Raw genomic sequence first — 14,057 nt, forward strand, 5'->3', positions numbered from 1 at the left:
TACACTTGTATAAACATATTAATGGGTAGAATATTCAGATTCAGATTCAGATTGACAATAAACCATGCCAAATATTACACACTGGCCCTTTAAGCAGCTTTCCATAGACACCTTTACACACAGGGAACTATTTTTGTCATGTCACAACAACCAGCTGCTGGAAAGGTGGTCTTTTCATAAAACTGGGCTGTCTGTGCAGTAGAAAGATACAAATACTCGGCTTAGTTTTAGAGCTGAGAGATGAGCAGTGAGATCTGTGTGCTGGTAAGAGGAGGGAACTTTACCAAAGTTCATTTACACCTACTAAGCAAATTTGTATGATACAAAACTGGTGTAAAATTGGCAAAGTATCCCTTTAAATCTATACAGCATTTGAAGGCAGGACATATATGTTGTTAAATCTGCAGCCTCTGACTGAACCCTGTGCGTCACAGCCTCCTTTCAAACTTCTTTATGAAATCTTTATCTTGAAATGCTTTGAGAGACAAATGCTACTGTGTCGTATTTTTAGATATGATGTAACAATGTGCAATGCGAAATGTAGTAGACTCATAACTGAAATCGTGTTTGACTGACGCAATCATACAAACTGCAATTTTTCTTGGAGAGGCCGATTCTCCAGTTGTTGACCTGTTGTTGTCATGCAGCACTGTGATTGGCACAGCTGTTTCAGAGAGATGAGACCAGTGATGTGACCGACTGAGAATGTATTTTTTAATCATCACACCCTCCAATCTGTATTCCCCTTCACCAAGCCCCATTAGCACTTTGCGCTGCTGCACGTGCATGAACCAAAATAGTGCGCGGGTATCACTGTAGTGCAATCACAGTGAACTCAGGGGGCCTGTGACAGCACACATCAAACTAACAGAGCAAACAAACCTTCAAAGCTTCAACAACCATGAACAAACAACAGTACACACTAATACCAACACATGTAAGGAAACACTGCGGTTTATATACAGTCACACAAGAAAATGTTCAAACTTCAAATTCCATGTGTTTTGATTACATATGTTTTGTGTCTCAGTGGGCCTTTGGTATCACACAATAGTTATACTTCACATGTTGTTATGGCTGTAATGTTTGATGACATATTGAATCTTGACTCAAATTTTGAAGTAGTACCCTTCATCCAGGTTTGCTTGTCTGCAATAGACAACCCAATGAAACCATCAACAATAGTGGGTCCTAGCCAAACACCACTAAAACTGTGCCTCAGTGTACAGTTTTTATTATAATATACTTGAAACTTCTTTGGCTATAGTCATGCACTTTTATAGAGGCAACAAAATGTTGATTCTTACTGATAAACTCCCTGAGGCTGTGCATCGTGCTGCCAGACAGCCTGCTGCTGTGGGTTTGGCTGTGGGACACACATCCAAGAACTGCATCAGCTAGCCTATTTTGGGCTGTTTAAAATTGCAGGAAAAAATAATAAAATAATAACATATTTTGTTCACAATAAAACAAGAAGACCTATCCAACAAACACTGTCTAACCAAGTCACACCAAGTGAAACATCTGTGTGTTAACTTTAGTACAGGAAGGTTTAAAGTGCAAGACTGAACGGAACCCAACAGATTAGACGGCAGAGGTGTGAAATATATTAGACCATTGTTTCTGCAACAACCCTGTCACTCTTTAGTACTTGTGCATTTCCATTTTTGGTTGCTGACTCTGAAAGCTTATTCGTCTTCTCATCCACCAACGCAAATGTCTAAATGGTAATCTCAAAGATTAGTAAAACAGTTAACTAATCAAAATTCACTACTGGCATTATTCTACTAAACCAAACAGACCACTGATAACCAGTCTCAAGTTACCTAGTAGGCCTAAACTCATAGGTCACCAAAACAAGATTATTTTTGTCAACCAAGAAGTAAGTTCTTGATTTAAACAAGAACCAATCAATCTAGGGTCAAACGTGGTGGTAGCAAAAATGATATATTGGGCCTTGGATCAGAAAATGTGATCATGTAAATGAGACACCTTTAATGTCATGCTTCATCACAAACAGGCTGACTGTGTAAAAGGTTTCAAACAGGAAGCCCTTTCGTAGACCTGATTACTACCCCATTATTAAACCACCTATTGATGCAGCAGTTAGAAAGAAGTCCATTTGAGAATAAAAAGGCAATAATGGTATTGGTGGCCTTACAATCAGTTCTTAGAAATGCTTCAAACCTGTTTTGCTCACCTGCTGTTTGTTTAGTTTAACTTGCTAATCTCTAAATGCTATGTTTGAACACAAACCTGACATTTTCAAATGTGGAGTACTGCTCTTCCTTGAATGTTGCCTCTGATAAATGACTGAGAGGTCATTAATTAACTAGGCATGTAGGTACAGTTGGTAGAATGGGGACTTGCTGACCTCTGTACACTGTTGAACAACACAAGGACTCTTACGCCAGAAGACTCTCCATTTAGATTGCTTTTTTCTCCACTACAGAAATTCCAAGCAACTTATTCCAAGTGTGAATGAAAAAGGAGAACTGTTTGCATCATACATTTAAGCCAAAACTCAATACAGAACAGTGCTTTGTTTTACTGAAGGATGCAAGGGGGCTTCAGTGTTGGGGGGTTTGTTTTCAAATTAAATGTTACACGGTGGAGGCAATATATTTGTTTGTAACCTACCATATTTTACTGTTATAGAGCTCTGGCTTTCGGCAGGCATGCAACAATAAACAGCTTGTTGGCATCGCTTAATTACTGAATCCCACTCCTACTTTATGTCGCAAATAAACAGAGTGAAAGACAGACCTTGTTAGGGCCGTTTACTAGATTGCCGAAGCAAGCAGGTGCACAAACTGCACAAGCCAGTCTTGTTTCTAAGGTGTACTTTAATCCAGTGGGTTATTGATTATCAGTATTCGCCACACACAAACTCTTCATATGTTTACATGCTGGGCCAGGCTGCTTTTCTGTATTTTTGTTTTTTGGGCTGCTGTTCATTGCACCATAACATACATTTTACAGCTGTAGTATTCCTCTTTTACTTCACTGCTGTATGTTGTGTGTTTACATAGCAACGTCAGCCATGTGGATTTGTTGCTGTACAGTGCCTTGAGGTCATCTGCATTACTTACACAGCCTGCTCGATTTAATTTACCGTACGTCTAACTCGCACACCTAGTAGTCTGGTGTCTGCACATTCAGAAGAGACTCAGAATGAAGTAGTAGTAGAAGTATTTTCAGGTCTGTGAGATTTTTAGCTTTGCACTGTACATCACACCTATCTATGAATTTGGAAAAAGCAATTTAGATCAAGTTTCCTGTAGCTTTATGTATTAGCTACATTAAATTCTTATATAACTGTGTCCTTGATGACATGGGATATGTGTGCGAAAACTAGGCAGGAAGGGTGTTATGATAAACAGGCCATGAGCATAAGCCATGACAGCGGTAATAGGATACAGTGCTACTATCTACTTGAGGAATGCCCTGTCATGTCAGTACATGAACTGCAAGCAGCGTCACTGTCCTGATTCTCTCCTACACTGACATTCCGCTCAAGATAAGGCATTCATCTCTCTGCATATTTTCCCCCACAGTCAACTGATATAAGTTGATAGATATTAAGCGTGCATGGACATTAATGTATGCTATTGTGGCAAATCACATGCATGGCAAATGCATAATGCACTTTCTATATTAACCAAGTTAATGACACCACGCCAAAATATGTTTCAAACTGCTGAGGTGAGTGAGCAGGGGAAGACCTACAATGTCATCCCTCACCACTCCAATATCCACATCCTGAACTTCACATTTACACATGACGCCCAATTAGTCACTTTATTATATGACAAGCACCGGAGGCAATCCTTCCAGCTGTTCCTGTGAGCATGCGAGTTACTAGGTTAAGTTATATGCATAGTCCGACTAATTGTGTCATGCCGTCAAGAACAATATTACTGTGTGTTGCTGAAATTGAACATGCCCAAGCCTTGTGAGCTTGGGCAAGATGCCAAAACACAGGGCTTAGGCTCCAGCAAGCATGGCAGCATGATTTATTGTGTATACAATCCTTCTGGCTATATTTTTAAGGCTGAATGCCTTAAAAACGTTGCATCACAAGAGCTCTGACAAGACAAGAGTGACATACTGTTTGTAGATGATGCCTGTGATGTTGAGCCGCATAAACCCTCTGTGTGGTTTCTTGTAGTTTATAGCTTTTGATTCGGAAAGGACAACCTGTGGTACCATGAAGCCACAGAAAGCCCACGCAGTGAACAGTGCAGTTTTGTTCTTACAACTGGAATAAGAAATCTTTCAGATACAGAATCAATGTACAATTGTCTGAGAGAAACTGCACAAAAGATGGCCAGGGTAAAGATTCTGCAGAATAGATATGATAAGACTTTCCCTGAGAAAGAGAGAAGCACTATTTCCACAAATGAATTCACAATTCTTTAATGAGATTGTTTTACTTGAGAAATCAAATGAAACTCAACTAGCCTAACTTGCACTGTAACTGTAGAAAAGAAATTATGAGTGCATATCATGCCGCTATGTAATTAATATTTCGATTAAATAGGTAACAGCTGTTGCATGCGGACATTTTTACACAGCGATATAAATGTAGCAGTACAGATAAACTCGAGGCTAAATAGAATACGCTGCTTGAATCGCCTGGGTCATTAATGTGCACTCAACTCATGATTAGAGACAGCACTTAAAAGACAGCATTGACTGCATAGGCATGTTGTATACGCAGCATAGGAGGAAATTACACAATGATGGGTGAAATAATGACTGACAAGAACATCAGTAGACTGATCTGAGTACAAAAAGATAATTCAAATTATCTGGGGCGTAGTGTGTCGTCATGCAAAGGTGGAATTATTGCTAAAAATAGTACAAACGTAAAAGCAACGACATGGTTTGAAAAGGACACCAAGTCTTAGTAAATATTTGTGCTCAAAATGAGGACACCGCATACTCTGCTGACCAGGATCATTCAAGCATGACTACTGTTAAAAAGTAATGAAACCTAGAATATGATGGATAGAGCTAAACCATTTAATAAGCCTTGGCTGATGGATTATTGAAGCAGTCATTTATTATCTTTTTTTTATACTGTTGATATCAAAATTATGTTATAAATGTTGATTTCAGGTAAGCGAAGATTCTACTATTTGTGTCTATCCACTTTATGCACAGCCTAATTGTTACCACATGCTAGAAAAATCTGACAAACTATTTTTTTCCTGTTTACTGGAGCCAAGTCTCCAGGGGCAATAAGACTAACAGGACAGATACAGATTGCTGTGACCTGAGTGAGTTGGAACTCGTCTCTGTCAGTCTGTCTGTCTCTCATTATGCTCTTTTGTGAGCTCTTTTGCTCCAGCTCATGTCTCTCCTCTTCATCGTCTTCTGTCTTGATGGATGCAGCTGTACTCAAACATCTCCGAAGACGTACTGTCAACCCTCATCAGTCTCAAAATGAATGAAACATTGCATTACTGTACATTAGCAATGCACCTCAGCGGAGCTACCGGCTTTCTATAGGAGGTACTGAATACAACATGTTATCTACCCACAAGTTTAATGCCCAGTAAACACCACACTTACATTTTTAAATAGAGCCAATATATTCCATTTGGTTGTCTTTGCCTGACATATTATCATGTTAGTTACATATGTAATATGACATTTTCTTACTTCCATGTGTCAGGTTGTGAATTATCTAATTAGACAAAACTGTTGCATTATATACCATCATAACAGAAGTGTTTGGCTATCTAGTGAAGACTTTTCCAAGCAAAAATATTTACGATTTCTTATGGTATTATCACTGAAAAGTGAAATGATCACAGTTGGTTGAAAGAGTTCTCATACAGATGAAAGTCCTCTATATAATATTAAATGAATAAACTGACTAATTTTCCTTTTTAACGAACAATATTTTAACCAACTGCAATGAAACTGAAATCCTAAAATTAAAAAACTGTTGATCAGCAGGAGTTGTCAGCTGTTTCTACCAGCACACTTTTGGGGAGGCTAGGTTAGAGTTGCGGGATGATTTGATGCCCCACTTACGCCGAGTTCGCCCTCTGCTGCATCTCCCTCCTGCGTCCAGTGGTCTCACAAAGTGCACCGAGTCCACTTATACTGCTGCTGGCCAGGCAAAAACTGTGAGCTCCGACATGGAAAGCAGAGCAAAGGTAGCTCTAAATCCGCACAAGGCATGATGATGTGACCCTGCAGCCACCCTGATACAGTCATCTTCCGTCACTAGTGTCAATGGGCAACATCCATGGAAGCAAGATGAACAGGAGAACACAGAGTTGCACACTGACACCCCATGCATTTAGTTTTGCTAACTAATTTGAGGAAAACTGCAGGACCATGACGGGGTCTGTTATCCTTTAGAGGCCATCCTGAAGAAGTTGATCTTCCAGAAACTGAAGCAAACTAGTCCTGTCGTCTTTGCTCCCACTTCATCCTGCTCTGACTTTCTCTTACCCTCCCCCTTTCTCTCTCATAAAGCCACGCATCATGAGCATGCTGCCTATTGGTTTTTGAAGCAGCGGGACAGCAAGGGTAGGGAGTGGCATCCAACTGTATGAATACACATTTCTGTGCTGCCCATGAATGCTCAGAAACACAGATGCGCATCACTGGAAACAAATCACACAACCTTGTGACCTTCACTGGTCTGCAAGGGTAGTTCATATACACATGGCTTCAACCATGCTTAAAGATTAAGCACACAGTGACGTGACCATCGCACACACTCAAAATTTAAGAATGGTTTTAACTCTGGACCGAGCATGCTTTCAGTAAATGAACAAACGCAAGAGCTTTTAATGTAAACACAATATGGATTCGTGCACTAACTAACCAGCCAAACAACTATTATGTAAATTCCCTTAACCATTTACTCATATTTGTGCACCCAAGTTTCCACAATGGAAAGAAAAAAAGGTGGAGAGCTGTGAAGGCCTGACAGCAGCTGTGAACTGGTTTCCCTTTGCTTTGCACCCAATGGACTGCCACAGCTTGTTACCTCAGTCAGGGCAGGAGAATGACAGCACAAAGTGGTAGACGTAAAATGTACAGATGGAGAGATGGTAAAGGCCCATCCATGCATCTTCAGCCTTCCTCAGGCTGAATGCTAACAAACTATCATCGTTTTAATGCCCAGCCAGAAACACAGGGACCAAAGCCGACATCTCGGCTTTCCTACTGTGAATCAGCCTCCCTGAAATAACATCATTACATCAGTGATAGGCTTCCCTGTCATCTAGCCATACAGTATTCCTCCTGTGCTTTTGATTTCTACAGACGGGGGCGTCCTGTGAAGAACATTCTCTTCCTGCAAAACTTAAGCCATCATTTATACAAACATCCACAACACACAAAGTGCATCTCAATAAAATGCAAACATGCAACACTAGCTTTCAGTTATGTGGCTGCTCTTTTGTGCAAGTAACAATGCAATGACAGCTGTTAAAATATACACCTTTGTAATACTTGTTGTGTATGAAGTCACACCTGTAGTGCTTGTCCTGTTGTGCTTGGGATTAACCTGGCACTGTAACATTTTCTATGCAAAGTACCCAAATTATTCTGCACACCTTAATGTGAAAAGTCATTCAAATCAAAAAATCCTGGGTGTTGTCAAACACAACTGAAATGCTTCTGAGGATCCTGTTAAGGCCACAATGAATGGCTCAGAAGTATTGAAAACAGGATGTAGGAGAGAAAAGGCAGGGCAGCATGGGTATTAGAAGGGCATGACAGGACATTGCGTAACACATTGAAAATGCATGGAAACCATAGGCTTTGCCTTATCAATGCACAGCAAAGAGCTTACACCAATAAAAGTGGGACAGGAATTTCAATCAATGGGTCTAGTAAGCCAGCTCGAAGCATGTGCATCCTCCTCTATCAGGGTTGGAAGCCTGAGGGGGTGGTTGTGCAACGAGATGCAAACACAGTTCCCTATAAGATGCAGTAGCGTATGTAACTTCCCAGCTTTGGAGTAATTTCAAAAATGTATGGCAGGATATTACAGGCTTAATGCTAATTGACTGATCAAATCCCATTAATAACACCCTGCTTTGTTATAAAGGTGCTGTAATATTTTGGGTAGTGAGAACAATCTCCATCAGGGAATAACTTCGTTAAGCTATGTGACATGATCCTTGTGCCATTTCAGAATTCCACTGTCTCTGCCTCCCTTCACAAAGGGCAATTAGGTAGTGTGGTTACTCAATTAACACTGCAGTTACAGAGTTGTTTCCACAGCCAAGTGCTAAACTCATTCATACAGCCACTGATCTTCAAATCCAACTTTTCTTTCCCCCTTTTCTCCTTCCTCCTACCACCACCTCCTCGGGGAAACCCTTTGTGATCTGAAATCCTTGCTAATCTTCGTGGAAACTCAAAATCAACGACTCATTTCCCAACGTGCTGTTTGTTTAAGCTCATGCACTGGGCCGGAGGTTTCTAATGGCAGCAGGAACGCACGCAGTTTAGGGCCACCTGACATTTTCACTCTTGCCGCTTCGTTAAGCTATCATCAGTGTAAAATTGTTGTTGCATTGCTGCAGCCATTGTTTATGAATGACACACTTGTACGGAGGTGTGAATGAATGTGACTGCTGTTTGTCTCTCTCTCACAAACATTTTCACTCTACCGCACTCTGCAAGTGTGCCAAGTTTAGCTCTCACAGTCACTGTGCAACACACTGTGGGACCACTTCCAACAGTGTGGAAGTTTTCCACCATCACTCTTCCTACATGCACTTTGCAGACTGCTAACATAACTCAGAGGAATACAAGATCAGTCTTAGAGCCCGATTACAGAAGGCATACACAGCTAGCTACATAGCTGAAGGGACAGGGTGAAATTCAGAATCATTCAGGGTAGTCAGCTGTGAATGTAACACCCAATGCTGCCAATGGTCAATTTGCCACTGGCATATGCTATTATAGGCACAATGGAGGAAATGAAACTCCATCATGACGAGACAAATGTAAGCATGTCTTGTGGTACACATGGGCTGAATGTGCACATACACAACATGACACACAATTAGCTGATTTTATGTCATAAAATGTGGCCATGAGCTTCAGTTTATCGCCTACAGGCTAAAACTTGAGCTATATCCATGACCGAGATGTATTTGCCCGAATCCCTGTATATTAGATCAGGCATCATCTATCAGACAGCACTACTGGATGAGACAGTAAGCATGCAGAGGGTCGGCATCTCAGCGCTGTCAGTGGATCAGTGGCACATCCTGAAGGAGAGACAGACCCTCGCCTTAACTGGGTCATCATTACAAGGCGAAGGCAGCACCTTATAATTCCTCTGTTCTTGGGAGGAACTAACTGCAAGACAAGAGGATGAATAAAGGCGGTATGTCTAGCCTGTGTCTGGCCTTGCTTACATTGCCAGTGGCAGGTGTTCTCATGATGAGCATACATATACTGTGTATGCATTCAGCATTTGACTACAATGGTTTTAACCAGATGTTTGCTGGGTGCAACTCTCTGATGATAAACTAGTCGATTGCAAAAATGAGGCATTTAAGGAAAGAAAGAATAAGAGCGTAGTTTTTTGTTGCTATCCTTCTACAGATCTACATCCAGGTAGGCCTCCGTGGGGTAAACATCATACACTTCACAACACCTATTGGGAAACTCAAGGCTAATAATAACCAAACAATTTTAAAGAAATGCGGTCCAGCTTTCCCGTACATTCATCACCATTACAGGCAATTCACCGAAACCACAAACCCAATATAGAGGAAAAGCTTATGTTGCGTATGTGCCTTGCACAACTGGGTTGAGTAAAGCATCTCAGAGTAGGCATGAGTGAGAGAGTGAGTAGATTCATTTTGATTCTCACCAGCGTGCAAAGTTATGTGTGTTAGTGAATGTGCCTGATAAACATTTGACTACAAGACTCTCATTGTGAAACAAGCAGGACCAAAGAAAATCAATGCCATTCATGCACAAGTGACAACTGTTCCACTGCCTTGCTGGCAACCCTACAAGTTGATAAACTGGAATCCAAGTGCAAACACATGAAGAAGTCTGTATTCCCTTGGCAAAACTACCTCTTCCACAGTCGTACTACATGCAAGAACCTGGATTCGAGCGCAGTTAATTCCATTTAGGGTTGTTCATTACTAGCACAGGCGAGACTGGTGAAATGCCGGCCTTCCCCTTCCTCTGTATTTTGACAGGGAGATATAGAGTGGCTCCTAAAATAAGAGCTGAATCCACACTCCAGGCCCAGTCACTTCCATATCTTACAGTATGAGGGCCAGAAATGACAAAGCTCAGCAGTTCTCTAATGAGACTGTAACAAATGGGAGGGCTGTATTTAGGTTATTACAACACCAGCACACACGCGTTTGGACATGTGCTTTTGTGCATGCCTGATAAAGTCATAAAAAATGCCTATAATTAGAGATGCAATTCTAAAACACAATGCACAGGATGCATTTTCCATGCTGCAATTAAAAGAAGGCTAGCATATACTCTGTTTTATGCTTATTTCATTTTAATCACAAACAAATATTGTATTTGTTGCGCATAATGTCTGTTAAGTCAGAGGACTGTATTTTTTTTTCCTCCAAACCCATCCCTGTTTCCAATTTCGCATGATAGCGCACAGCACTACAATGAAATTAATTAGACCACAATTACAGTGACATCATTAGTCATACTTCTGCTGTTATTATACACATATGATTATTGTCACATGTGTATACTGTCAGATATTAATATATACTTTCAACATATTGTATCACAGTAGCCAGAACTATAATTATAATATTATTACTTTCATTAATGTTGTTGTAAGCCACTGTCATTACCGTCTGTCCTGCATCTCTCTCGCTCTCTCTTTTTCTGTGTCATTGTGTCATACAGATTACTGTTAATTTATTATGTTGATCTGTTCTGTACGCCATCTATTGCACGTCTGTCCGTCCTGGAAGAGGGATCCCTCCTCAGTTGCTCTTCTTGAGGTTTCTACCGTTTTTTTTAACCCATTAAAGGGTTTTTTTTGGGGGAAGTTTTTCCTTATCTGCTGTGAGGGTCCAAAGGACAGAGGGATGTCGTATGCTGTAAAGCCCTGTGAGGTAAATTGTGATTTGTGATATTGGGCTTTATAAATAAAATTGACCCCCATAAAACAGGTGTTTTATGGGGGTGCTGTGCAACACTACCAATCACTAGTCAGCCAAAAATGATTGATTAACCTCTTGATTATAAATGTAAAGGGGTAGTTGCTGATCATTTGATCATAATTAAGCAGTTGAGTAATTAAGAATCAAACAGCACCTTGTCTGAAGTTGGACTCCATGCAGTTGTGAGCATTTCAGAGCCCATGATGCAGTTATGACACAACTGGTTTTTGTTACAACAGGAAAAGTGCATATAAAGATGTTGCTTACCTAAATAACATCCAGTGCCCTCACTTGAAGTGAGTGCTTATCACCCGCAATGCTTCATCTAACCAGTTTACTTTAGCGGCATCCTCTTACATTTCCTTACATTTCATAGTAAAACTAATCTTTTATTTCATTGTCCCTTTTTGTTTTTGATTTTTTTCTTTGATTTCATACTAGACCAAGAGCCCCTTCTATACACTCATTAAACTTTTCATATTTGATAAATTATTGATCCTTAATGTGGTAGACTGTCAATAAATAAAAATGCTCAAAATCTGCACTCTTACTCTGAATGCATCACTCTCATTTTAAGGTGTGCATGATATTGACTTTAAAAATCTTCACACAGACACCAGTACTGTGTTGTTAGTTTCATTTTGAATGGGGGTGCAATTTGGTCCAACAACAATTTGACCTTACTTTGACTGCTCTCAATATGCAATGTATCACCACTTGCACATTCTGCAGCCAATTCAACTCCATCTGAGTAATTATGATTCTTTTAAGAAGTATAACATGTTTGCAGGTGTGAAAAACATACACAGAAGGTAATGGGCTTGTTAAATTTAGATTACATTATGGCCACGACTGTTCGGTTATAAAGAATCTATAGAACATAAAGCAATGATTGTGGGATGTAAGTGTAGATCATAACTGATGATAGCTGTGAGCAGTCACTGTAGTACCTGCAGAAGTCACCACAAATTCATACCTCAAGTGCATGACAGCAGGAAGGAAATGAACCCAACAAAAAGTACAGGATGCTTGAAAATGTTGATTTCTAGGTGTCAATGAACAAGACCTATTTTTGTGCTGGTAGTATACTCACTGGTTGGTGGGAGGTGCAGAGAGGGGGAACACCACCTCTTCTTCCTCGTATTCCGGTCCATCCTGCATGTCGCTTTCATCCATAGTGCCACCGAGCACCCCGCAGCCTGGAGGGGGAGGAGGTGGTGGTGGCAGTGGGGGGAAGTCAGTGGGCCCATCCGGGCCTGTTGATGTGGGTGAAATCCGACTAGCCGGACCCTCCGAAGTGGGAGAGCAGCAAATGCCGCCCACAGTCCCTGAGCTTGTTCCTTGGAAAACTGAATGTCCACCTCCTGCTCCGCCACTCCCTGTTGCGGAAAGCGCTGGTCCGGTCATATCCCCACTAACGTTAGACATGGGATAGGTCATATTCATGTCGGGAAGTGAGTCCGGAAATGTGTTTGAATGTTGGCGGAGGGTTGGTGCTGGTCCTTGTCCCAAATCAGTGACTCGCACTCTGCTCGACTTGGGATAGTAGGGGAAAGGGGCCGTCTCCGGGCCTCCTCCGCCTGCCACCCCTGTCCCTGTCGTGACCGAGCCCGTATCCTCACTGCTGACCTCCGTAGCCATCATATTAGGAAAATACGTAGAGGGGATAAAGTCCAGAAGGGAACCTGCCCTTCCCCTCTGTTCTTACAGTACTCCTTCAGTGTTTGGGCTCTTGGGAAACAACACGAAAAGTTTCTCGAAACGCGTTTAGCTAGCCAGCTAACGTTAGCCGACAAGCTAACTTAGCTCACTTGGCCGCACTAGCGGGCGTTAGCTTCGCCTCGCATTCGCTAGCTGCGAGATAGCCAAGCTAACGCTAGCGGGATGGCTAGCAGCTTCGAGACACTTGATGAGTTCTTGCTTGCTATGTCTTCATTGTTTCCTGAGTTTAAAGTTCACGCAGAAAAGCTACCCTAAAACTAGCATTTAAAATGTTTCAAATAGAATATCAATTTACCAATATTTCCTGTTGTTTTGCTCGGACTTCACCCTCGGCACCGGGCAGACCACTTGTCGGGGAGTGTTGTTTTATTGTCACTGTTGTGTGTAACCCCCGTCTTTTTTCCAGTGTTGTTGTTTTCTTTCCTTGTGAGTTTCCAGCCGTCTCCGGTAGAGTCCACAAACGACCCAGCCTTATCGCCTAAATCCCCGGAACTGTGTGTTGTTCTGTGCGAAGTGCCATGTCGTAAAGCAAAGTAAATTATTCTTGCGTATACAAGCTAAGTTCGCCTTTATTTCTGGGTTTCAGGGCTGCTGGCTTGCCCGCTGCTGCGCTGCTTCTCTCCCCTCCCTCTCCCACTCCTCTCCAGTCACTGAGCAGACACAGCCAAGTGAACACAGAGCGGCACCCCTTCAATCCATGACATCTTCAATCAGTGCTCTGAGAAATGGGACTTGTATCCTAATTGATATTAACATATATTAAATCTAATAATGCCCCCAGTGCTTATAATAGTGATATTTGCAGAGAGTCAGAGAGTAGGCAGTAAACAGACCTTAACCCTTTCAGGCAAGCAGCACAGATGTATATCAAAACCAGGCTTATAGAGACTTGGAGTAACATATTTTCTAGCATATTTTTATGTTATATTGAACTGGACTTTTATTATAGCCTAAGTAAAATCATGAGCACATTATGCCACATAGACAACTGGACTCATTTGCAATCTTAAAATCTCTTATTGATTGTGCTCCTTGTTCTGCTTCAGTCCGAGGATTCTTCCTTTTCGTTAGTCAACTGGACTGACATCATTCAGTCTCCTCGGCCTGGACATTGTATTCATTCTTTGTGCCTGACTGTTGATGACTAAATGAAATATGCATATGGTCTGGTGA

General features: G+C 41.4%; 1 protein-coding gene across 1 annotated transcript in view; it reads right to left on the reverse strand.

The window, feature by feature from the left end:
• LOC125889970 (ras GTPase-activating protein 1-like) overlaps window positions 1–13,522 on the reverse strand; it is a 30,770-nt gene extending 17,248 nt beyond the window's left edge. Inside the window, exon 1 of the mRNA XM_049578293.1 lies at window positions 12,256–13,522. Coding sequence (XP_049434250.1) covers window positions 12,256–12,806 — 551 coding nt within the window. The 5' untranslated portion in view covers window positions 12,807–13,522. The remainder of the gene's footprint in view (window positions 1–12,255) is intronic.
• Window positions 13,523–14,057: the final 535 nt, after the last annotated feature.

This window comes from Epinephelus fuscoguttatus, linkage group LG6 (assembly GCF_011397635.1).
Source record: "Epinephelus fuscoguttatus linkage group LG6, E.fuscoguttatus.final_Chr_v1".
Taxonomy (NCBI): Eukaryota; Metazoa; Chordata; class Actinopteri; order Perciformes; family Serranidae; genus Epinephelus; species Epinephelus fuscoguttatus.